Genomic DNA, 27,549 nt, shown 5'->3' on the forward strand with positions numbered 1-27,549 from the left:
TGAACACTCAATCACAATCCCCACAAGCATGTAAACGAGGTCTGAAGTGGCCCCGGCGCACTACATCCTACCGCCCTACCTATTTTTTTTCTTTCTTTCTTGCTAACCTGCAGCCTGTAAGGCCAGCATTAATAATTTAAGCAAACACCCAGGCATGATAGAGCAGACAAGGGAACGTGTCGAGAAGCACTCTGGTCGAGGGAAGCTATTAAATATGAAAACTATTTGTGCTGGCTAATAGTGTCTTTGTTTTCTTAGCGCTTAGAGTCTCGTGCGTCGTCCCAGCTGACGATCGAGGTAAATTGTTTGATGAGGAATGGTTACGTTGGACGTGACTGCGTTCGGCCCATTTGTTACTAATGGCCAATCTGCATGGCTGAAACAACTCTTTCCCAGCAGATGTGTTGTCCTAACCTCAGTCAGCCTGCCTTCCATATACTCGTGCACACATACGCAGAGCTGATCGGCTACAGCAACTACTTGTATATTTATAAATTCATGGGGTGCTGCTATGCGCTTCTTGAAAAAACACACGCTCTCACACGCCCACACACACTCTCATAGGGGCCCTAGTCTTGTGTTGAGGATTAGATGGGTTCAGGGCCAGAGATTGCCCCCTCTGGTTGCAGCTCCTGCTTCAGTGTGGTGTTTGGGTGGGTTTGCTGGGGGTGGTGTGCATGAAGCCCTCCGGGGGAAAGATTGCACTGCACACAAATCATTACTGCTCATCAGTTACTGCCACTCAGCCACTTATTTACTCAGCAGCTTTGCTTAACAGAGACATGGATATGCAGCCAGACCTCAGCGCTCGCCGGAGCGTAGTGGCTCGTTATGCGCCGGGATCTTAAGGATGAAATCATTGAGAAACGCTGTTGTTTGGGTAGCAATGCAGCACGATGCAGTTTGTGAGCACAGAGTGGGTCAATACCTTTAAAGCTCGATGCACTCAATTCATCATAACTTTAAAGTCCGTTCCCAATAAGAATTTCACAGTTGATGTTGTGTGCAGGTTGCGTTTGACAGAAGGCCGTCAACTGAGCCTCAACATGAGGAAAAGTGTTGCTTCAGCGATATACAGGACACTATCTAGACAGTGAATTATTTATGGCTGCAATACCACGTAAGCTATATGTAGCATATTAAATACATAATCCTCTCATCTTTTATTGATGGTCCTTTGATACCAGCCTCCCTGGTAAGATTGATAAGAGAGCTTAAGGTGCAAGCAGTTTTGACCGCCACATTTGAGCCAGTAGTGAGGAAACTTCACCCAAGCCTTATTGGGAATGTTTTTGTTTTGTTTTTTTCCTTTTTTGCTTCTTTAATGAGGACTGGTGGTGGAGGTGGGCGGTAACTCAAACCCAGATTGCTCAGGGAGAGATTACGTCTGCTTATGATATAGTGTAAACAGTTGGGCACAAGCTGGTTATGCTCGGTGGCTGACTGTTTACACACCATTACTGACAGATAAGAGGGAATTTCAGCTGTACTCTGATCAGATCTGCAACAGGACAAGCCTGTGTCAAGTGTTCACGGTCTCCACTTCCTGTGGTTTTTTTTTTTTATTGTGAGAGCTACCTGATAGATGCAGAAAGAAAGGTGGGTGGGCGGTGGGAGGGGTCTCTCTTTGATGGGTTAAATGTGTTGCTTTGTAGGCAGTACAATCGTGCACTCACGTTATCACGTCACACAATAGAGGCGAGATGCAGTCCGTCAGTGTGCAGGAAATGGGATTCATTTATCTAACCTGATGACGGAGACGCACCAGCAGCTGCACAGATAGGACTCTTTTACGGCTCGAGCGGTTGATTTGGGAATTAGATGGCGTAATTGGCACAGACAAACGAGCCATCGCTACGGAAACGAGTTCCGTCTTTTTGTTGTTTTCAATCAGAAGTATTCAAACACGCATCGACATCTGTTACGTGTGGTTTGGTGAAGCCGGGTTCCTTTTGGTTTAACTGTGGCAAAACTGCTATGCACACCATGCCCGTGGATATTTTTGCACAGGGAAACAAAAACTGCTAGTAAATCTGTTTGGCCTTTACTAAGATACACAGTCAGCTTTTGTTAGATCAAGCCAACCGAGTGACATTTTCCCGTCTAAATTCAGCTACTGTTTCATCTTTTCATATCATGGTAACGCAAGCATTCGTGTTTCAGGAATAAACCACATAGTTTGCACCGTGATACTGTCGTGGAAGGGATTGGATAGTGAGGAATGATAGCCACTGAGATTGAATCACAGTCCTTTTTGTGGCTGCTGGGACACGAGCACCTTTCTCATTCAGCTCTTATCTAAACCAGACCGATTGAGGCCATGTAGCCATAATTCTTTTTGTAAACAAATGAGTGCGCCCTACCCCCCTCCCCTCGCCTTTTCTGTCTGAGATGTTCGCACAAATGCGCCATGAGTGACATTCACCTTGCTGTGTCCTCCCGTTTTATTTTATTTTTTTCCCCTCCCTTGAAGTCTTGACTCCCCAACAAAAAGACCCATTACTCTGTCTTGTTGTCACATCAGTTTGCCTCTTCCTCACCTGCAATATGATCCACATTAGCATCCACATCAAGCCTGGGAAGCTCCCGCTGTCTGAGCCGACAGGACTGAGAGCAGAGATAAGCTCACTCGGTAATGAGCGATCAGCCTCCGGTGGGCAGGAGAAAGAAAGAAGGGCCCTTCAGAGCTGCGGTATGGAATGGGCAGCAATGCAGGTCACATGCATGTGTTATTGAGAAACTCAGTCTCCGTGACCAGGAATGCAGTTTTTTTTGTCAGCATGTGTGGTGATGCGATGCCTTGTTTATGATATTCATGCTATACTTCACCTCCCATTCGTGCCACTGGTGCCACATCCTCCAACTGCTTTTGTTGTACTTACATCCTTAGAGACTGGCACGGGCTTCACACTCGGCGGCAGAGCATAAAGGAGAGGAAAGCTGGTTATAGTGGAACAAAGGTGCAAACAATAAAGTGTAATGGTTGAACAGAAGTGGGCAAGTTGTATGGAAATGAATGCATGAAAAGCCAGTCCTGCCGACTGAAAGAAACAGCAGGTGGTCCCTAAGGAATGAGAGGATCAACAGATAGCTTCATTCCGCCCACTAAGCCTGACTTTTACACACTTACCAAGCACCAGTCTCCTCCGATTTGCCTGTCTGCTAAAGAGCATGGAATAAAACGATTCACTTTCAAAAGTTTCTTTCTGAACATGCTGCTATTATTGCTCTTGATGCAGTGATTAGAATATATATTGAATTCTAATATCTATTTTGCTGTGGACATTGACAAGAACTATGAGCAGAAAACCCATTTTGCGAGGATTAAACCTGAAGTGGAGGAGTTTTATATGTCAGGGGTGGGCGTGGACTTTGTTCATGAGTGAGGGGAGAGTGACTGACGGGTTGGAGCGGCTGATTTATCCTACCTTCAACCACGGCATCAAGCTCTGGGTAGTGACCCAAAGAATGAGATCAGGGATACGAGTGGTGAAAAGTCTCCTCTGAAGGGTGGCTGGACTTTTTCTTATTCATAGGATGAGGAGTTTGGTTATTTGGGAGGGACTTAGAGTAGAGCCACTACTACTCCACCATATTATGGTGGTTTGGACTTCTGAATAGGATGCCTCCTGGGGGTCTCCTAGGGGAGGTATTCTACCAGGAGTAGACCCTGCGGTAGGTCCAGGACATGCTGGACAGATTATATTTCTAGTTATCTTTCATCTCAATCCTTGGCCCACTGTCATTGTCTGGCTCAGTAGTTACTGTGGTCGGTGGTTCAGTTCCCAGTTTCTTTGGGCAAAATATTGAACCCCAATCCACTAGATTGTGATTGCATGTGTAATAGAAAGCAGCACAGAATACACTGCTGTATGAATGGGTGTAAAGCACTATAATAAGTTCTGGCCCATTTACACTAGTCACCTGTAAAGTAGAAATTCCACTGAAAAAGACTCATAGCTGCTGATGATAGATTTAGTAAGTAAATGTGAGTAAAGCACATCCCATCCCTTTATTCTATGTCCCCTGAAAGGCAGCATGTTAATCCCAGTAAATAAGGGTCAGATCAGTAATGTGTGTCGTGGTTCAGATTGGCTATAGGATGATATCTGCAGTGACTGGGGAGTTGTCCTAAATATATCTGTATTTGACACATGAACTGCATGTGAGAAGGCAGATGTCTGAATCGGTCAGGCAGGACGTTAGACCGGCTTCATCGGTTTGAATAAAGCCCAGCACATCTGACAGAAAATCTCCTGTCGTCTGCTGCACGTCTTTCAGGGCAACTTCGAACAATATCTCAGGCTGTTGTCTGGAGTTCATGTGTGAAAATGGTTTATGATTGCAGGCCAGAAGTGTAAGGTGAAAAAAAATTGCTACTCTCCCAAAAGGGGGAAAAAGGTGCTTTCATCATTTAAAAGGCAGCTTTGCTATCTCGTACACGACAGTAATAATATCTAGGAGACCTTCATGCCTCACGCAGCATCTTCATTTTGTAATCTAACTATGCCCCTGGTGCAAACACTTAACCCCTGTAACCGCACTTAACTCCAACGTTATTACAGCACTGTCTTCAGATAGCATTCCCTCCCGAGTCCCCACTTCTCCGAGCTGCCATGGATATTTTTTTCCAGAGTTATTTTAAGGGTCTCTTCCAGAGGGGTAGCATCCGGTTTCAAGTAAAATAGTAATTGAGTCTCCCTCCCAGTGTTGGCTCGAAGGCTTTGATCTTTCCCGTACTCCAGTGTTAAATGGTTTCCTCCAAATCGCTGTGAACACGCAGCGACTGGCTTCCCTTTTATCAACAGCCCACTAACTGCACCTCTCTGTCAACTACTTTGAAGCCAGTCTGAAAAGAACAAAAAAAAGAGTCGTCCCGCATATATGCACACTCCTCATAAATGCATGTTTTTAGTTGTAAGGATCTTGTTCTATGTTAAAGGCAGAGCTGTGGGATTATTGCATAGAAGAAAAACTTCAAGTTCTTTTGTGAGAAGAAACTGACAACCATGTTAATGCTAGTGTCCCCCCCCCCCCCCCCTTTCTTATGGGAAAATAATTCTTATCTTTTATCTATATGTGACAGCAATAGGCCAGTGTAATAAGTCTCAAAGGGAGCTTTGAAAGTGGGGGGGACTATGACTCAGCTCCGTTGTAATTAGCATAATTTGCATGCTGATGCTTATCTCGACAAGAGGAGAAACTGGGGTAGTTTGAAATGTTTTTGTGTCTGGGCTGGTAATTGGCATCTGACTTATCAGAGGAAGATTGGCCACACTTGACCACTCAAAGGAGCCAGATCCAAACACTGTGATCAAGTGAATTGCTGGATGTGACCTCTGGCAGAGTTGTTCAGTGTGCCCTGCACTTTTATCTCTAGCTCTTTGTACCAACCGCTCTACTTAACTGTAGAGTGTGTGGAAATTGTACTGTAAGCAAGCCCCCCCCCTACACCTCCCAAACACCCCCCCACACCCCTACACACCCCGTCTCCTTCTCTACTTCTTCCTGTTGTGCTCAAGAAAAAATAAGAGCAAATAAATGACAGGAGTCAAGGACGAAATAGGCAAAGACCCAGACTTTGAAATCCAATGCTGATAAATTGCCGGGTGTTTGACTGTGCAAGGCATAGAGGATTATATCGATTTTCTTCTCTGTGTGTATATGTTTGTGTGAGTGAGTGTGATAGCTGAGGAAAGAGAAAAAACAGGCACAAGAGAATATAATATTGTGTTTCATTAAAAAATCTCTAGGATATCTCATTACGGCCACATGATTTTCTTCAGTATGGGGGTTGGTGGGGACAGGGTGGAGCTAGCTGGTGGCAAAATGAATGTGCTTTCCTGTCTCAGATGACTATCTCATGTGTTGCTGCTCAGAACTTGGCCCCAATCTGCCTGGTGTGTCGACTACTTCCTGGCTACGTTTTGCCCAGTGCTTGCTGGTTTTACAGCCTCATCAGATAACTTATCGCCACAAGGCATCTGGAAGACATTTCCACTTTTTTTCTTTCTTCCCCCCCCTATGTATTATTGTTACTCCAGCTTTATTACTGTACAATGCTATCTCACATGAGATCTTCACAATTCTTTCTTTGTCGCGCTCACAGCAGCACTCGACAATGTTGTCAGATTTTGAGTCACTTGTCTCATGCTACCAGATTATTTGAATGACATCGCGATGTTTTATGGGTCAAAAGACGATATGGATTTCCCCTCCTGTTCGTCTTTTCTGACTACAGTTCAACGGTTCGTACTGATTGGTACTATGTGCTGATTTCTGGTGGTATTTTAAGCGCGTCGTTTGTCTCTGCAGTTGTTAGTTTGTTTGAGAGTGCAATTTAAAGGGCATTTTACTTAAAAAATAGCAGATAATGGCATCTGCTGCCATGGTGAGTTTTTTTTTTCTTTTTTCTTTTTCTCTCAAAGCACTTTTTTTTTCAGCAGCTAGAAAAGGTTAGTCCAATTCTCAAACGCAAGCATTAAGTGATGGTTGTAACCTTTAGTCCAACTGCTCTGTGGGTGTCCATCTAGCCTGAGAAACATGCTCGTTCTTGCCATTTTGCGTTCCAATTACTTTGCGTGAGGCAAAGTGGGTTTTTTCATCATTGTCTTGCACTATCTCAAGACCAGCTCTCAAAGAATGCCTGTCTGGGCTGCTCTCGTCTCTGTGGGCCAATCCTTCATTGTGAGCCCACGGGGGAGGTTGATAAGCGAGGGAATTTGAGCCTCAATCAGTACTGGTTAATTATCGCTACCAGATGAGGTGAGGGGGTTCCCCATCCAACCAATCCCTCCTGGGTCTCCCTTATCACACTCGGCTGTTGAAAGCTCTGTCCAGCATTTCATTTAAATGTCTTTTTTCCCCTCCTATTTTCAGTATTTGTGTCCAGTTTTACTGAAAGAAATATACCTGCCTCTATCATTTTGCCAAAGAAGAGTTTTATTAATTGTTTAAACCATTAAACCATTTATTTGTACCAGAGTTCATAATACAGTCTACAGCAGTGGATATATAATTCAATAACCAGTAAGTTTAATATAAAATTATGTATGTAATGTAGCCGAATGCACAGCCAAGAACATATTTTGTTTACAGGCATGCCACAGGGATATAAATATGCATATTTTGGTAACACAGGTTCCAAATGTAATTGTTGTAAACATCTATGAAAAATGTATGCTACACTAATGAGTGCAAAGCATGAATTAGTGTGCATTTAAGAGATTTTCCCCTGCAGACTATTTCTCCTGATCACCACTTGGCATTTTCATTGAACTGTGACATAAAAGGTGTGTATTTGTAGGACTAATGAGAAAAGAAAAAAAGCCAGATACTGCCTCAAAACCTAATTTCCAGCATTCTCTTTTGATGTTTGGAAAATACACAAACACACTTTTTTTTCTCTCTCTTTTTTTTTTATAGGCCACTGCATGGATACTAAGACGTTTAGGCTTCAGATGTTGGCGCTTACTTTAAATCAAATGCTCCTGCAAACAGCTGCTCTTAAAATGCTTTATTAAATGATGAAAAATCAGTTTCAAATGTTCTAATTCTTTAAATCACTCAGTCCATATAATCTGTGAACCAAAGAGTAATGTTTACCACTGACTTTCAGAATGGTAAATGTTGGTCTAAGCGTCGCTCGATATGGCCTCCTCGTAGCTTGTACATTATCCAGTTTCTTGCTAACACTTGGTGTTGAGCCTGGTTTTAAGGCCTCTCATTAGGCAGTGCATTGAAATAAGGCTCCAAGGTGGTCTTGGACTGAGCTCCTTTGCTACTAAGCAGGAAGTTGGGGTCAGTTGTGCCTGTGTGGGATTAGGTAGTCATTAATCACTGGTATACTATACCCTGACACCATTACATTCAGTACTGTAAAGAGTAAAAAGGTCTGAATAAAAATCCTTCACTTAATGTCTTCACATTGGCCGTGGCGGTCCACATTTGAAGTTTTGCCGGCGTCTTGCACTCAGACTATTTGCTAATCCTATTAAGCAGTGAATCATTTCACTAAGATCTTTTTTTTCTCTCCACCTGATTAAAAAAGAGACTGACGTTTTTTTTTAGAATACCATTTTCTGGCAGTTTGCAGCGCAACCAGAGCTGATGCCGTTGCGGTGACCCTCCTTCACTGGTGACCCTGTCATGTTGCCTCCGGGCCTCTGGAGCTTTACCATGGCAGCCAGTATACAGGATGATGGAGAACTCTGAGCTGAAGAAATTGGATCCTTTTCTCTTTTAATCTGCCAGTTGAGTTGGTGCCAGCGCAGGACAGCCAGTGTGTGAGCTAGGCACCCCAGTCATTTTGTCCATCCCTGTATGGCTTGGCCTTAACTCCTCATTTCATGAAGTGCTGCGGGGAATGCTTTGAATACCAGAATCAGTGGGTTGTGGTATCCGTGATCAGGCTCATCAGGCATTGTTGAGTGCTTGGGTTGTAACACCAACTCTCTTTTCCTTTAGCTTGACATTGTAAAAGATAGTAGAAGATGGTAAAAGTCATATAGTCAGATTATTTGGGCTAATCTCTAGAAAGCACGAACACAGAGTCTCTACATAAATCTTAATTTCTTTAATTTAATATAAGTAAAGCCCAGCACATTAATTCGAGCGGGAGGCTGTGTTTTCTTAATTTGAAAAGGACACCTTTTCCACTAAATAGATACATGCCTCAAATAAGCTTTTTCTCCATTTCTACATTGCAGACACCTAGTCCCACCACGCTCGATCTTAGGTTCAAAAGCACAGGAGAGTGTGGGAGGGAAGAAGAGACAACCATTTCCATTAGTGTCATTTAAGCAGCCTGATGTTCTGCCTGGAAGAACAAACGATGAAGATATGGAAATAGCACAGAGACAGGAGCCTGAAGTGCTCAGGTAAATTACAAAAGGCCCTCATCCTGTATCTATCTTTACCTGCACTGAAGGCCTCCATTCATCTCCGATGCGCTACTAACGATTTTCCTGGCTTGTTTTCTTACAAAGGGCTTACAGCTCAGAGATCCAGTGACATATTATAAAGAGTGTGAAAGCAGCATAATGATAACAAGCAGAATCCATATTACTGTTTGCCCTTTACAGATGTAATTTCCCAGTGGTTTCAAATCTCTGCAAAGTGTTTTTACTTTTGATGATGTCCAGGATTTCCTCGTCCCAAGATCAGGCCACAGAAGAGCCTCGGTTGTTGAAAACGCGACTGGCTTCCAGAGCGCTCTGTTCTGTCTCAAGAGTGGCTCAATAAGGAAGGCAGTCACTATGACTGCTGTCAGGCGGTGGGTCAATGAGGGAGGAGGCTTCCTGCTGGGCCAAGTGCAGAATAGGAGAGAACAGGGGGTCTTTGTGCAGAGAGCAGACCCTCGCCAACCCACTCTTTACTGCCTTCAGTGGGATTTCTTTTTTTTAACACACCCAATGTTACGAGGCTGACTTTGTAATTTGCCGAAATTGTTAACCGGTATCTGGGGTCAGTGCAGATGACCTCGCACAGTTGATGCAGACACCTTTTTCTACTTTTCTAAACTCTCACGGGAAGAGAGCTAGAAGTTGTGGCTTACTAGTTATCACACACACACACACCCCTCACCTAGATAGTAATCTCCGTAATGTCTGAAATCGTGCTTTTAACATTGTCAGGACGTGGGGGAAATCCATCACTAGCCCCACATCTCCATTCTGTCTTCCTCATATCCGAGTGGGGGGGAGCACTGCAGCATATCGCAGCACCACCTTAAGCTGGGCTCCCAAACCTTTTATAACTGCGGAGAAAAGTGGATTTGGGACAGAGGTAACAGCCCATGCTTATCAAGCAGACAAGCCCATTTTCTAGCCCCTTGCTCTCCGCTCGACTTATTCTCACTGGTTGCCTGGTGTGGAGGGTTCTATTTATCAAACACAAACGGATGGGGGCCCGAATAGATTAGACTCCTCACACTGTAATGTGGTTTCTGACCCCTCTCTCCTCCTCTAACTCTACAGCTGTGCTGTTAAAAGCCCGCTGTGTTTCAGTGCTATTGTAAGAAACATTTAAAGGTGCACTTTGCATTTCTCTGGGAAACATATAGCCATCATCTGGCTGTGTGAGCGAAAGACAAAAAACAAATGTATACAAGAGACAGAAATTCCTGTCATTGCAAATTTAACTGATCTCCCTTCTTCTCATTATGTTCTGTTTCAGCAGGTTTTGGTTTTTCTGCACTTTGATGTATGAGAACATGAGTTCTGTTGAGTTTTCTGTCAGCGAGCACTTCACAGTGCATCGGCACGCCACTGCTCGTTCTATTTGTGTTCATTACAATTTTTTTTTCCAGGCTTATAACTCGGAACCTTGTTAGCTGCCAAAAGTAAACTTTTTTCCCTCAGCTCTGGCATAAAGGTTGAAGCTTGTCTTTACTCTAAGATACTGATGTTTGTGCATTTTCTTCTGTTTTTTTTAATCACATGTTGCAGATAGAGCTCCTTGCTTCCTGCTGAGGTGCTGGCTGCTTGTCCTCTCTTTTTAACAAGGAGCGACAATTCAGGCTAGTAAACCTTTAAATATCGGTCACGGGTGTGGTTTTTCCAGCTTCTCCTTACGTCACTGGAATTGCTTTAGGTTAGCGTTCAGAAGCCTGTTTATTGATACGGGGACTTTGTTGTTATTCCTAAGGGACCCATTAAATTGGTGAAATATGGATTTTGCTCTGTGTGCTTTCAAACATTTTCCCTCATTTTCTATAAATAATCTGAGGGAGTTTGAAAGAGATAAATTTGCCTTGAGTTGGTTATTTTTAGTTGCTTTCTAGAGGAGAGAAATTATACGCTGGCTACACTGCGCTTTATGTGAAACTTCTTTTATGATTGTGTTTCTCTACATGCTACAAAGACGGAAACATGAAATATAGTCATCGGTTTGGAATGCTGCTTTCGCCTTTTGTCAAAATATTTGTTCAGTCTGCAGATGAGTCCAGGGTGTTCGGCATTGATTTACACAATCCCACCTTTACGTGAAACGCACGCGTTTGAACTTTGGCCACTAACGTTGGCATCCTTGTTTTGGAATCTGTTTGCAGTTTTATTGGATTTAGTTTTGTTTATATAGCACCAAATGACAAAAATAGTTGCCTCAAGGTGCTTTGTATTATTAGGTAAAGACACTACAATAATAGAATGAAACCCCAACAATCAGACGACTTCAAATGAGCAAGCACTTGGCGATAGATAAGGAACTACTCGCTTCAAACAGGAAGAAACCTTCAGTAGAACCAGGCTCAGGGAGGGGCAGCCATCTGCCAGGAGCGGTTGAAGGTAATGTGAGGGAGAAATTGAGATTAGTAGCAGAAATGGTGTTAATGAGTCAAAGATTCTAACAGAAGATTAGTTAGATGCTGCCAAAAAGCCGATTGCCTGCCATCAAACTCCTTACACCCCTGGTTCATCCCAGTGCACAGACGTTGGTTGTTGTGTCTGCAGCTGAATGCAGATGGTTTGCCATTTTCTCAAAAGTAGAGCCGAAGCTAAGCCCTCCCCTACTGTTTCTGCGATTGGGATGAAAAGCTGCTAAAGCCAGCTGCTTTGACTCTGATAGGATGCTTGTAGGACCTTCAAGCCCATTCAGTTTTTTCCCTCAGATAGAGAGCAGCTGAAGATGGTCTTTTGACTGGAGGGGAGCCAAACCTGGGCACAGACGAGCTGCCCAGCCCCACACACCCAACTGTTCCAGCAGTGTAATGCAGAGATGATTAAGCATGTCATGGTGCTTTTGGTCCGCTGGAGTGACGAATTCCTCCCTCAAGTCTCTCTCCATCTGTCCTATACACCATGAGTCAAACACATTTGCTAGTGTTGTCACATTCTGCCCAATATGTAAGCAGGCTCGCTGTGAATTTGTTGATTTCCTGAAATTAGCTACTTGCTTCAGTCTAATTAGAAGCCACTCACTTGCCTCCTAAGAGCTGCAGTTAGAAATGTTTTGGGCTAGTTTAGAACATTGTATATTTTATTCATTACTGCTGTTTATTCACTTGAATTTCACTTCCACTTCTGCCTGGAGGGATTTTCAAAATGTTTTGAGCTCTTGCGCACTCTGTGCATTACCCAGCCTAATAAAGTTTTCTTTGCTTGAATTTACTCCGCAACTGCAGTGAAATGGCGCCAGAGCAGTCATAGGAGGATATCTGTAAAGTAACTGCTAACACAGATCTTTCTAAAGGGACTGTGCTCGTATATCAGGCCTCAATTCAGTTGTTCAAGGTCCCTGCTGTACACTGAGACAGAATGCAGGCACACTTCCTCTTCAGTATTCTGGTCCACTCATCAGTGAATTAGTGTGGGGTCTGACTGCTCAGTTTAGTGGGAAAACGGCTTACATTTATTTGCATCTGTTTCTATTTAGTTCAGTCACTTTCCAACAGTATTTTCTCTGTAATTGTTTGTGCTTTCAAGACAACTAAGTGCACAGAGGGCAAGCATTCATATTGCCACCATAATGGACCATGCATTATATTACTTCAATCTTGGATCTCTCGCTAGGGCGCCACAAGGTAGAGAAATTATCTTCTAGTAGTTAAATAGCTGAACTATTGGCACAGGATCCCTCGTTCGCTCTCACACTACTCTCTCATTTTCTGTCTTCATCTCTTTCTATCGCATTCTGCTCTCCCCTCTCCCCCGGAGACATGCCATTTCCTTGGAAGAGAGCAGGCATATTTTAAACTGCATTTAACACTCAGCCACTTATTTCACTCCATTCGTTGAATTATTAAAATACCTTCATACCCCTTTAATTATTTTTCAAGCTCTGCCCCATCCCTGCAGAACTGATAATTGGTGTTATTTATCTAAACAATACCACAGTGTGACTCTTACAGTGGGAGTGCTTGAATAATGGATGAGGTGAATGCAAAGCAATTTTACTTACTCTCACTTTGGCACTGTTCATGTCAATGTGATGTTACCATTTCTGCTCGAGGAAAGGAAATGGCAGCCGCGTTCCTGCGTGTTTACTCCTTCCCCGCACGCTGTACTTATGATAACGCAAGACGTGATATTAACTTGCCAGGGAGGCTAGACTTGGTTAAATTTGTCAGTTCCTCTTGCCCAATTCCAGCGAGGCTTGTGGTTTCATAATAAAAAGCCTCTTTGAGGCTCTGGAATAAGGCCGAGGCACTTTGGCTGAAAGATAGAATGAACAAAAAGATGTTTTGGTTCGGGAACACTTCATTCAGTGTTTGGGGCACTTGGAGTCCTGCAGTGTTCTGTCATTTTTAGAGTGAGCATTGAAACACGCCATTGATGTCAGCGACTTCTTAGGATATGCTGTGACCGAACTGAAAAAGCAGATAGTAGTGTTGTGCAATTTAGAGTGATTGCAAGCATTTCGCACCTTTCATCAACCCTCTGCTGCAGCCTAACCGCAAGCATGTTTCTTTACTGATCTTTGATAGTAGTTACACTCGATTACTGATTAGTAATCCGATAAAGAAGCTGAAGCTTACGGAAAGAAGATCCATGCTGGAATCAGTGAAATCAAAACGGATACACTGGTATGATCTGACCGTGTTAAATTGTGATTGGTTTTTACCACCTGCTACATACAGGTGCTTTATTTTGAAGAGACTGGACTTTCAGAATAAAATTCTTAGAGTAACTTGTATAGAAATATCAGCACTGTTCACATTTCAACTAACAAGAAGTGTGAATAGCTGTGGCGTAGTTTGGTGGATAAAGAATGGAGGCGACCTGGCAACCAGCCAGAAGAAGCATCAGTGTTATATCAGTGTTATATATTACCACTTCCTGCAGGAACTTTCAGAATAAAATCAATGTAAAAACGAGAAATAGAGCACTAACTCAAATTGTCAGACTTTTTAATCCACTGTATACACAGCTAATCAGGTGTTTAGAATGATAGAGAATGATCATCTGGGGAAACTTGAGCAATGCATCCTTGATAATGAATCTGCCCCCATAATTGTGGTGTGATCTTCAAGCCACATCGCCCACTGATAAGCTGCTGGAGAGCAGCAAGAATTTCGCTAATTTTCATTAGCGCTCAGAGAAAAGTGGACCTGACGTAACTTTCTGTGTTGACATCTCACTTCTCCCCTCTGTTGCTCCTCAGCTTCAGCAGTGCAGCCCTTCAGCCCCTTCTGGTTCACCGTGGAGCCCCAGGACACGCTGGCCATCCGGGGGAACTCCGCTTTCCTCAACTGTTCTGCACACAGCGACGCAGCCACGCCGGCACACATCGAATGGAAGAAAGACGGCACCTTCATGAGCCTGGTTTCAGACGAGAGGAGAAAAATACTGCCCGACGGCACGCTGTTCTTCAGCCATGTGGTCCACTCTAAACATAACAAGCCAGACGAAGGAACCTATCAGTGTGTTGCCACCATTGAGAACCTGGGATCCATTTCCAGCCGCACGGCACGCCTCTCTGTAGCAGGTAAGGACTGCGAGATTAATCAGCATAGCCAGCATGTGATACAGTCCAAACTCAACTCTGGTTTATGCTTTCAAATGTGTTGTAGTTACTGTTGAGCTGTTGATCACTCAAAAGCCACTGTGAGATTATGGATGGAGCCGAAAAGCATTGACTAGACTACGTGTTTACCAGCAAGTGCTTTATAGACCTGCTGAACTCCCAACACGTGTTTGCACTTGTGCTGGCTGTCACATCAGAGTGAGTGTGCACATTCAAAAGCTGATTGACAAATGAGGCGATAAGGTTTAGATAATCCCAGCTTTAACTTTTTGTCAGGGCTAATGAGACGTCATAAGAAACAAAAGCTGTTTGTGCAGTGACTTAAAACCTGTCAGTCTTTGCTATGCTCCCCCCTTCACCACTGCATGCTATATGTGCACAGACATGTGGCGTCCGTATACATGAAAGGGTTTTGTGGTTTATTTTTCTTATTCTGTTGGGGGTTTTTTGTCCTTCAGGTGCTCGGCCATTTGTGCTTTCTTTTCTTTAAATTTCTTCACCTCGCCGGAGCCTGAATGCATTTGGATAAATGCTTGTAAAAAGGGTCTTTTTTTCATTACTCGCTGTACAGTGTGACCTTGTTCAGCTCGGGAACAGCAAGTGACGTGGGATTATTAGGTGTTTTGAGTCAAGTCATGCCCCAAAATTCAATTTGCAGCTGCAGGAGCCACAGAATGCATTTACTGTGTGCTTTCTGCTCAGCCGTGCTCCGCCACATTTTAAAGACACTCGACAGAGACCTCTTGTTGACAATGGTATAGCGAGCCTCTCAGACAGCGAGCGCCTGTGTAAAGTTACTGTCCGCCTGCCGTTCTGTTACTTTTCATTGGTTTTTGAATTGCAAAGTAATGAAGCAGTATGTTAGCATTGCAGAGATCGAAAAGATTTTTTTTCTCCTTCACTCAAAAAGCTCGCGGTCTAACTGTGTGTGAGACGAGATCTCGCAGATACGACTTCCCTTGGGAAAAGGATATAATACTATTAGAGTGCAGCAGGGTTTAAAATAAAACATCGGATGGTCAAATAAAATATATCAGCATTAAAATGATTCTGTGGAGTTTCCTTGTGAACAGACAAATTAGATCTATATTTATTTTCATGAAGACAAATGTGCTGAATGCACTTTGTCCTCCAATTTCATCTACACTGTGTGCACATTTACTAGGATACAGTCTTTGCTGGCACATTACAGTGTTTCCACGCGAATTATCACCCGTCCCTGTTGCATGCACGCCCGTCTTTGTGTTTTGAAAACAGGGATTTGTGCTACTATAAGTCAAAAACTCCACGGGGTAGCTTTAACTATGCAATGTTTGGCATCAGTGGCACAGATTTGATGAAACTTTGGAAGATGACATATTTACAGAAATGTCATTTTAATTGGAATCATTTTTACAGCTGCCATTTACTTCTACTCCAGCAGCGACAGGGGTGGGAGACAGGTGCTCCTGGAGTACAAATAATATCTCCCCCTGCGCTCGCCTATAATGCAAAAGGGACGTGTTTAGTTCTTGTTCCAAGATGTGTTTCCGCTTTGAGACAGCATCACAGCCAGTGGGATCTGTCTGGGTCAAACATGATGGGATGTTAGATTCAATCAATTTCTATTTGACGAGAGTAGCAGGTGAAATCTGTCAGCTTTTATAGGCCCACGTGCACATGCGTGCTCTGGGGCTCGCTGCTCACATGGTAATTTATAGACTTAAAAGCTTCAGCCACTGTGCATGTGCATATAAACACAGACGCATTTATGGTCGCGCTTACATAAGCCCATACGCGCGCGCACACTGCTGTATCTCCAGCTGTCTGGCAGGTGGCCAATAAAAAGGTTAATTGCAGTGTAGAGAGAGCAGGCCATTAGGCCGCCATCAGACCCTGGAACGATGGCGCAGGCAGGGGTGGAGTGGGCGTGACCTCTCCGATGTAATGACGGAATGAGTCACGGATGGCTGGCGTGGCAGGGAGCATATCTGACAAATACCGGGGTAATATCTGGGATTGATTGCAAGGGGACGTGCTGCTCATTCTTCTCGAGCAAATGCGTCTACTTCCACACAGCGACGCAATCACGACAGCGCCGCGCTCTCCCGCTTTATCTCTTTGCCCTGATGGGCTCCGCTACCTGACTTTTTTCAGTTCTGTTTGTTTATATGCACAAAGTGAAGGTGGAAACAGTATTTAGATTCAGTGAAAGACAAAACACGGTTAGAAGAACACACGGGAATGTAACCAATCTGAAGGAAATCACTGTTTAAAATGCAGTGAAGTAATTCAGACTGTTTCGTATCATTCAGCTGACGTGGGAATTATTTAAAAATGACTGTATGTAAAGAAATAAAACAATTAAAAGTCCTGTTTCATATATTTATATAGAGAGATGTTTAAAGGATTTTTTTCAGTTTCAACATTTGTTATTTTTCATAGCCTAGCTCTGAGCTCTCATTCATGTACACACGGTAAGATCTCTCTGCCTTGTGTTCCCTCTTTGCTCTCGCTTTTTCATCCAGTCTGTCTGTGTGTGTTTTAGCCTCTGTGTGTGCACAGTCAGATAGTGTGGAAACACAAGCAGGGCTCAGGTGAAAGAGAAGGGGAATGTGGCCTAGTGGGGCGCAATCTTATGCATTCAGTTTGAGTCTATGCGAGAGAGAAAAGGAGGGGGGGGAGTGAGGGAAATTATAGGGCAGAGAAGGAGTGAGCGGTATACAGCAGTGTTAGCCAGGACACAGAGCGAGACGCGCGTAATGAGAAATCCCATCTTAACTGTCTGCTGTTCTCCCACGCAGCCGTCTCTCCTCCCACCGGCACGCTTTGAACTCAGCCCTCTTTAAGAATCGCTTGAGGTGAGCCCCACCTCACTGCCGCTTAACAGGGAAACCCCCAAATGAGAAAATGGAGAATTTATTTTGCCCTCTCACTGTCTTGGAGCCTATTTTGGTTTGTTTTTCCTATCTGACGTCTGTGTATGTACATGAGGCAGCCAAATCAAGTGCTTCACCTCTGTTCTGCTGTGCACTCTCTCTCTTTCTGTCACCTATAGGTTACTCCGGCATATAAAGATGGCAAAAGCCACTTATTGCTTTGCTTTGATATCATGCTTCACTGAAATCTCATTTTTCCCCTCCCCACAGTGGCAGAAATTATAAACTGAACACCGGCACCCTTCACGTGTCACATGTGTCGCCTCATATTTAATAGTACTCATCCTTTGATAGAGTCGGACGCCTTTTGAAGGATTTAGGAGTGTCGGCAGATTCTTTAATCCCCTTTTTTTGATGTATTTTAATCTGTTTTTTGACGAGGGGGGTAGGGGAGGGGGTGCGTCACACCCCCGGAGAAATGACGGCTTGAAAATGTGGAAAAGGATGATTGCATCACCGTTGCAGGGGGAGCGCTTTGTGCTGTTGTCGGAGGCACTTTGTTGTACTTGCAGTTAAGTTGACATCTTTACATATTGTGAATAATCACAAGTCAGCTGTGTTTTCACAACATAAAATGGATGTCAGCCAAACACGGATCAAGACGTTCAATTGGGATGAAACATAATAGGGCACTGAGGTTGCCATGGTTCGCAAGATTTCCTTTGAATGACTCTTTTGTGTGTAGTACATTTTCTTCGTTCAGTGGCTCGGGTAAATAAAATGGTAAAAGGTTGCAAGGGAATGAATGGATACATGGCTTTATATGCCCGCTTTGAAAAGGATTTTATCTGAGTTGAGTGATTTTGTTTTGTTTCTGTTTTTTTATAAGCGGCATATCATTACTTTTCACTTAAGGACAGGCAGACTTTTTTTTTTTAGCCTTTTAAGGCGCGATTGCGTCAAGTTTTGACAAACTCGCACATTCACCAGGTGGCTCGAGTAATATGCTTTGGCAGCTCGGTTTAATCTTTGTTAAAACTACCTCGGTGCATTCAGCTCATCACATACAGCCTTTCCTCCAGCCATGACAGGGACCGCTGCAGTTCAAGTTTCTGTTGAAATATTAAACTCAACACGGATTGTATTTATAAAATGTTCGTCAGAGATGGACGTGGCTGCTTTAAGGCAAGAGTACCTAGAAATACATGTATCAGGATGGTTTTATTGGCCTCTTAAAGCTTAAGAATGACCATTTTTAGGTTTACATGCAGCTTGGATACATACCCATCTGCACTCACCTGATTTCTGGAACACTGTATAAATGATTTCTACTTTCTATGTGTTTTATTTTGCTGTGAAAGCTACTTTTGGCTGGTCCCTTATTCACAAGTTGGTCACCACAGTGAGTGGCTCTGCATGTTTGATTTAGCAGATTTCTTTAGGTAACTCCGGCTGCCTCTGGGACTCAACCACAAAGGGATTTGTCTTTCCTCCGGGGGATCAGACTTACTTGTGCTCTCTGCTTGTTAGGTGAATGTATAAACCACTACGCTATAATTGTGTTCATTCTGTGAAACATTAATTATACTTAATGTGAGAATTAAAAAAGATATTTTCTTACCAATTGTGTGTCTCTGTTGGCTAAAGTCTAATTAGGTCACTGGAGAGCATGCGAGTCCTCCTTAGATATTCTGAACTTTGTTTTCTCCCCTTTTTAGGATCATTAAATAAACCTCACCCTGTTTATAATAAACACACAAAGCAAATAAAATCAAGGACAAACAAACACCGGTCTTTTCCCTGCTATGTGCGCCGATACAGCCCAATCAGCTCACGTCTAACCACTCACGCCCACGAGCTTCTCAGCTGTTCGCTGAGGGTTATGTGTTCACTTCATTCATTCATCCTCTACTTCCCTTTCTTTCCTTTACCTCTCTCACCTTTGTCTTGCTTTCTTTGTCAGTTCTCTGAGTCACTAAATCACCCTCCCGTCCTTTCTTTTTACTCCCTTTACTACCCCTCACAGTCTTCCATTTTCTCTTTATTATCCTTTCAGTCCTCCACCTTTCAACTGCTTCTACACACTCACCGGTATTCACAGGCTCTAGCACTCACCCATTTTGCAGGCCCACAGTGGCCACGGCAGTTACATAGCTCCATCTAAAATATAGAATAATAAATCTCCAAAACAAAAAATCTCAGAGGAGCTCCAAAAAAGAAACAAACCATCCACATCTGTTTTTCCTCATGAATTTTTTATTGTTTTTGAGAGTGTCTACATTGCAAATCTTGAGTATGTCAACACTAAAATGAATTTTTAAAAAAAATACTGAGATGGAATTCAAAGACACCAATGCCTGAAAGCAGTTGGTTCGGTCCCACCAATTAAATTCCTGCAGTCTCTACGTATTGCATATATTAAATGATTGTGGACTGATATGAATCAAAACTTGACTGGTTGACAGAGACGTGCAACCCCAGGGTGGTGATTTTTACTCATGTCCTGTTTACACTTGACACCTACAACAGTTGCAGATGGATCCAGGCTTTAATCTGCACCCTGCAGTCAATTTGTTGTGATTTGGAGCGACTGTTTTTAAAAATTCATGTCTCTTCAAACGCAGTTAAGTGCTGCGTAGGAATAATATTACCTCAAATATGCAGTAGTGTATTTTAAATTTCTATATAGCTTGTCAGGCATTACAGTTACCTTTGATCTGCATGCTGACAGATGTCTTCACAGGCATGAGCTTGCTCACTGCAAGAACCATAAGCAGGCTAACAAGTCCCTGTCCTCAGATGAATGAATCATTACCCCACACGTTTTCAGATGCATGACAAGCGAAACAACTGTAATGCACAGTTTGCGTGACTGTGGAAAGCGGGATAAGATCGACTTGGCTTTCCTTTATAATTTTGGCATTCCAGTGTAAGCCGATAAAGTTGGATGACCATCCAGACACCCATCTTCATTCGCTTATCCAATTCAGGGTTGCCATTGGGCTGGAGACTATCCCAGCAACCTCTGTGTGAGAGGCAGGGTACGCCCTGGGTGGGTCGCCAGTCTGTCGAGTTGTAAATTTGATTGATGGAATTTTGTTCTTCTTTTGGATGGACAGAAGAATCCAAAAATCCAAGCATAGATTCTGGTTGCTCCCAATGCAAAAAGGCGTTTCCCACTGATACCCAATTATGTGCCTCTTTCCTGCTGAGTTGAGGGTTGTTGCAGTGATGAATTGTTCTGTCCCGGAAGCAGTGTCAGGATCACAGTGGATTCCATTACCCTGATTTTCATCTCTCTCTGGCACATGTCAGGAAGGAGTGAAGTCAGCTCGAGATAAAGGCGAAGAAAGAGACACTTAGGCGCTTTCATCATATGTTAAGATGAAATTGAAAACATGTAGCTATCTTTGGGACAAAAGTCATGAAATTTGGAAATACAAAGACAATAAAAAACAAAACAGAAATTGGTATATGAGTAGTTGGATCTAACTGTAAAGATGAGACTAAACAGGACAAAGAGAAAGAGGACGGAGAAACTCGGCAGCTGAGAAAATATGATGCATGATGTAGGATATCTTGGTTGAGGATGGAGCTTTTGGGAAAGATCCATCTTTTTTTTTGCTCTCTAGAGGCTGGCAGTGGGAGAAAAGTGTCGGCGGGGAGTCTGTTGGGCTGGAGGTAGATGACAGCCTCCATTTTACGTGTATTCACTGACTGATTAGGTCCTCTGGGTAGGTGGAGAGGCTGATGGAGACAGCCCTATCTCTACTCTCCAGACACCGCAGTGTCTAGTGTGTGGTTTTGTGTGTGTGCATAGAAATTTACACCTACGCACTTAATTGTCTTTATGCTTTCAGAATTTTTCCAGTTGAACACCGGTGCAACAGAAGTTTGTTGCTACACACGTTAGCTGCTTCAACACAGGCTTGTTTCAAGCTTTTTCTGTTTTTGCAACGACTTAATCTTGCTCCTATAAATTGTCTCCCAAAAAAGTCCTCATCACACAAGTCACTGCTAAATCAAGTTTTTTGTATAAAGAGTTTTTTGTGTTTGTTTCTTTGAAGAGGATCGTCTTCTCAGTCACATATGCTGCTCAAATGTTAGATTAAATATGGCATAAAATTGTAATTGTAAAGGTAATAGCTGTAAGTCAGAAGCTCAGGCTTCACAATGTTCGCTTTCCCACTTTTTTGTATCCTCAGGCACACAGCTCTCTCTGTGAGCATGTAAGCCCGCCCACCTGCACTTCCAACCTCCTGTTACAGAGGGGCAGCCAATCAAAAGAAAACTCAAAGAAGCGTGGCCTTAAAGGAGGGAACTCTAAAACAGATTGATTCAAACAGAGGATGGACTCAGGAGTTATGTTATATAAGACGAATGGACTGTGATTTCTGAGAGATTTTATAATCTCCCTTTCTACATGAAACGATGATGTGCTATGATCCTGTCCCATTATCTTTATTTCCTTTTGAGTTCATCACCTTAAACACCACAAATACTCAGTGTTCGCTGGATGTGCACAACCAGCAACTGGGCAATTAAAAATTACTGGCACTGTTTTTACTTCGGATTCTATTTCTCATGTAACCCTGTCCATTTATCTGGGCTTGGGACCGGCACTGGGAGGAGACTAGCTTGCACCTGCCTGAGGCTGTGGTCTGTGACTCCTCCCCGTCTTGAACCCAGGATCATTCCTGTGTACTGTGACTGTAGGGTGAGCACTAGACCATAAAAATTAAATGTTTAAGTATGAGTTAGAGCTCAAATATGACCATTTATACTAGTTACTGGTTGACTTTTTTTCTTTCTAAACCCCATATAAGACCTGGCGCTGCAGACTTACTTGTGGGTACATGGATATATAGAGAAAACACACCAACTCCTCTGTGAAATAAATTCCACAACAGTGCTAAAAGTAGCACAAACATACCCTCAGAGATAATTTCGGTGTCTGTGCCAGATTATACCCCACGGAGAGTGTTTGAAAAAACAAAATACCTGGGGACATTTTCTTCGCTACAATGAAGCCGCAGTTAGAATTTCAAATTAAAGTGAAGTGTCCAATTGAGCTGAGAACATTTCCAGCCTGTTTCTACACTACGCTGGGACAATTACGATGTTCTAATGACAGTGATAATTGACTGCTGCCGTCAGCGGGTGAAGATAAACTCTTAATGACTTCCCAAACTCGCTCTCTTCTCCTCTGTGTTTTTCGGGGCCTCTGCTCCCCACCGTGCACCTCGACTCCCCTGCCAGCTGAACTTCAATTCACAACTGTACATAGTGCATCTCCCAGTATGTGGGAGGCATCTGCACATCAGTGAAGAAACTTCACTGCTCAAGGCTTTCCACACAACCTTAGAGATTTCCCTTAAATGTTCTCATTTTGTCTTTGGACCCAAAGGATAAAATCCCAGCATTGGTTACAATTTGGCTGGTTGCACATCATGTTAATCAGCTTGAGTGTTTTTGTCTTTTATAGACATCTTGCTACCATCTGCCCTAATATATCTACTAGTACTTGAACAGCATAATTTCAGGATCTCATGCAATTTTGAATTGGGCATCAGCGGCTATAGTTGTATGTGGGATTTCCTTGAAATGTGTTAACACCCTCGTAGGATGAATTTAACACATTTACCACATTTCACTAAAGCGATACACTAAATAAGACTATTCAAAATCTGAATTTGTCACATTAAAAGGAACATCACAGGATATGCTTTTACACCAAAAAGCATATTGGATAAACAACCAGAAATTAACATTAATGCTGCAAGATGTTGGGGAGATAAGTGAATTTAAAATATCAAAATTGAGCTGTGGTGTCTGGCACCAAAATGTTAACAGCAGATCCTAAAATCCCTGTAAGTTGTGAGGTGGGACCTCTGTGGATCTCACAGATGCTGGATTGTATTGAGATCTGGGGAATCCAGAGGCCAGGTCAACACCTCAAACTCGTTTTGCACCTGAATCCTATTGCTTTGTGTCAATGTTTCCATAAAAGGGTGCAGGTAACTCAACAGACCAGGCCACTTTCGTTGATCCGTGGTCCAGTTCTGATGCTCACGTGTGCATTGTGGGTGTTTTTAGCAGTGGACAGGGGTCAGCATGGACACTCTAACTAGTCTGCAGCTATGCAGGCACATACACCACAAACTACGATGCATTGTATATTCTGACACCTTTCTTTCAGAAATAGCATTACATTTTTGGGCTATTTGATCTACAGCAGCTTGTCTATTGCATCAGACCACACGGGTCAGCCTTCCATGTGCATCAGTGAGCCTTGGCCTGTCGCTGGTTTACCACTGTTCCTTCCTTGGGCCACAGTTAATAGACACCGATCATTGCAGACAGGGAACACCGCACAAGAGCTGCAGTTTTGGAGACGCTCTGACTCTGTCGTCCAACCATCACAACATAGCCCTCGTCAGACTCGCCCAGATCTTTACACTTGCCTGTTTTTCCTGCTGCTAACACGTCAGCTTCGAGGGCAAAGTGTTCACTTTGGGCCTAACACATCCCACCCTGTAACAGGTACCATGATGAAGAGATAATCGCTGTTATTCACTTCACCTGTCAGTGCTCATAGTGTTATGCCTGATCGGTGTAGTTGTGTATAGAGGTTAGAGACTGATTTAGAATAAATTCTTCACTTCTCTCACCTACCTGGATTCTTGTTGAGCAAAACCGACTGCAAAGAATCTTTCATCAAGTATTTAAAAAGACAACTTCAATCTAAAATTGTTAGTTTGTGTAGTTACTTTTGAACCTTTGAAAATGGTAGACTGTGTAAAAAAAGGCTGTAATTGATGAAAGTCTGCACTCACATCTTCATTGTGTCTTTTCAAAACCACTGTGAAGGTGTACATAAGCATAATTACAAAAATGATGTCGTTGCCATTACAAATATTGTGTTCTGAGTGGAACTGTGTTAAAATACGAAGCTCAGAGTTAATGGAGAGTGACGTCTGTGGTAGGAGGCAGATCTTACCAACCAAGTTACTTACAAATGACTTCAAATGACAAATTTGACTTTTAACTGTGGTTTGGCAGGATGATGGAATGGTCGCGTTGACAGGTCTCACAGTATGAAGGGACACGTAGACCTCCTCAGGTGACTGCACAGCAGGGTTCACTCCTAAATCTAAAAAAGAAAAGGTTGTCCGAGGAGAGCGTTATTTAAAGCTTCTCTGAATCCACATAAAAAAAAGAAGAAGACACCTGGCTACACTTGAGAGCATTTTGTTTATCCTTCCCTCCCTCATTGACATTCACTGGTTATGTCTCCTACCTTGTGGTTCTTCAGATAGAGACACGTACGCTGTTAGGGACCAGTGTGCTCATCCACGTTTCCCTTTCATCTCGCAATCCCCGTCCAAGTGAGCATACATGAGGCAGTTTTGGGTTTTCATACTAAAGCGTCCCCATGTTTCAAAGCCAAATTGGTCTTCATAAGGCTTTTGAACCCTGAAAGAGAGTTCACTCTCAGTTTTTTTTTTTTGATGGCTCCCCACGCCTCTAGGAAGTCTTTTGAAATACACCTCGGCATTCATCAGGCAGCTGCGGTGGACAGCAAAAGTGAGATTGGGGGGGAGAAGTTTTTATGCCACGTTGATGGGGACCAGCCAGCCTGGAGTTTTCATATTCAAGGTCACTTGTTTTGACAGCTGTTCATTTAGTTTATAGGGAGTAGTTTCATAAAAACTCATCCCAATATCAATGCTTTTATGAGCCTCTTCACTCAGTCACTCCTGTCTTGGCAGAAATCGGACTAAATAATGACAGCATATATCATATCTTTTATAGGACAGCTTATGTATGATGGTCTATTGTGAGTAAATGTGCAGTTCCAGGGTGACGGAGATGGGATTTGATTTTGTTGCTCTAGATGTAAATAAAATATGGTTGAAATGCATATTTTAACCCGGCTTATGCTGAAGATGCAAAAAGAAAAAGAAAAAAGCCTGTGTGTGTGTGTGTGTGTGTGTGTGTGTGTGTGTGTGTGGTACCCAGAGCATCTCTGCTTTCTGTGCTTCAGAGATCAACATTATTTATGGGTTTCCATGAGCACTTATGGATATTACGACGGCAGTAGGAGAGGTGGGGCTTGCATGGAGAGGGCTACGTTTAAGGTGTGAGAGGTGACGCCTTGAAAACGTATTTCTCTCCACTTCCGCTCAGTTCACATCCCACGCTTTCCCTTCCAGCTGACTGGATTTAATCTTCTCCAAAAATGCCTTTTTAGTCCTCGGTTCTCCTGCCTCACTTAAGGTACATTCATTGATATTTTTTTTCCCTTCAGTGACAAAGAGGCTTTGTCTCTCCCCAAAATGGCCACATTCTGCTTGACGACCCTTAATGGAAACTTCATTTGCATTTATTTAGTTGCTTTTACGCAAAACGCACACATTCCTCTCTTGGTGTCACTCAGAGCTAACACAAGGGATGGGGGAAGAAGGGCGTTTTGAAGGTAGCAGGCTGGATGGGTGGTACTCATCACGTATTCTCATGTGTTCTACAGAGCGACGGTGACAAACATAAAGGGCTGAATGACAAACCGTACGTGCTCTTCATCTAGAATAAGGACTGTTTGGGGAGCCTTTGGAGCCTGTTCAGACCTGCTTGAACACTGGAGTCTGTCTTAATGCACAGGGGCATGGCATGTGGGATGCAGGCAAGAGCTGTGTGAGCGAGAGCGACGTGTGAAAAAGGAGAGCGCGATAAACAAGGGGAGATGGAAAGCAAGGGAGTGATGAGCTGTTTCGTTGAGCGCTTCGGCTACGTGACGGAAAGTGTTTGAGTGCGTATGTGTAGATCCTCCTTTCACCGAGTTGCCCTGAACTCTGTGTGTGAGGGCCCAGGGGAGGGTGTTCAGGCTTTCCCCACCGTCCCCACACCATGCTGTCACTTCATGACTTTTTGATTAGTGGATGGTGAACTGTGGAGGTGTTGAATTAAGGAAGGAGTGTGTGTGTGTGTGTGTGTGTGTGTGTGTGTGTGTGTGTGTGCACCCGTGCATGATTGCAGGGCAGCATGGAGGCGTTTGACTCGCTGAGTTGAGTCTGATGAGACTTGATTGATGATTTTTAAAAAAAATAAAAGTAGAGGCTTCCTGCTGTTAGTGTTGAACTGTGTTGTTACGGGATTGTGTCATACAACTGTTTGCGTGCTTTCTTGAAGATTGTGGAATATCTTGTGCTCCAAGGTCAATATCACGTCTTTTTGCTTTCTTTCTCTCACACGTTGACAGGTCAGATGAGGCAAAACAGCACCACAACAGCACGCCTTCCATTCTACACGTCTATCCATCTCACCTTTTAGATGTCTTGCGCGTTTAATGCTTACCTATCAATACCTTTTACATTTACAGCCAGGTAACGGAAAACTAGCCTGCATGTAGCGGTTTCATATGAGCACATGGCTTTCATTGCTGTGGATACGTGCGGTCGTGTGGTTAAAGGACAGTAATGCTTTCAGCTTGTATCATTGAAATGTGACATTTAGTTTGCTGGACAACACAATGTGCCGGCAAACAAATTGTCAAATCTATATAGTTAACACTGATCGGCACAGCATCTGCTGCGTTTGAAGGCAATGCGCTACAGATGGACTGAAGTAATTGCTATTAATGCCAAACTGTCAGGCCGACCAGGTGTTCTACAGATCTGTTGCATCCTTTTCCATTAGGCATCAGCGACTGATTAGACTGCCTTCATGTTGCTTTGCATTATTCCTGATATGATTTTTTTTTTCAATCAGAGTGCATTGTTTTCTTCTATGTATGAAAAGGCACAGCTGCACATTTGCCCTCAGTAAATAATATATCCGTTTCATATTTCCACATTTAATTAACAATAATAAAGCCGGCGAGTGAAGAGACGTACTCTGGGGCTATGGATGCTTCACACTCTGTGATCCTCATTCAAATACTAATCTTGTCCTCCTGCAGCCTTTTCAATATGTGCATTATGCTTTTGCAATGTTTGATGTCTGTGTTTGCGTTAGTTTGTTTAGTCGGCGCTTACGCGTGGCATCTGCAGCTCACCAGACGTGGCTAATGAACTTTGAAAGTGTGTTGTGTTTTACGCATGTCTACATGGAGAGATTGGTCTTCTCCGTTTGTCAGATTCCTTGTCGAAATATGAGCGGCTGTGCTCGGGCTGTTATTGACGCTCACTGGAGCATTTCGGAAAGATGTTTACATGAATGCGGAAAAGAG

General features: G+C 43.3%; 1 protein-coding gene across 12 annotated transcripts in view; it reads left to right on the forward strand.

Moving 5' to 3' along the window:
• neo1a (neogenin 1a) overlaps nt 1-27,549 on the forward strand; it is a 162,517-nt gene that overhangs the window by 50,242 nt on the left and 84,726 nt on the right. For all 12 annotated transcript variants that reach the window (XM_082526439.1, XM_082526445.1, XM_082526437.1 and 9 more), the window contains exon 2: nt 14,101-14,424. In XM_082526439.1, coding sequence (XP_082382565.1) covers nt 14,253-14,424 — 172 coding nt within the window. In that variant the 5' untranslated portion in view covers nt 14,101-14,252. The remainder of the gene's footprint in view (nt 1-14,100; nt 14,425-27,549) is intronic.

Source organism: Aulonocara stuartgranti, assembly GCF_965226115.1.
Source record: "Aulonocara stuartgranti genome assembly, chromosome: 1".
NCBI classification, from domain to species: domain Eukaryota; kingdom Metazoa; phylum Chordata; class Actinopteri; order Cichliformes; family Cichlidae; genus Aulonocara; species Aulonocara stuartgranti.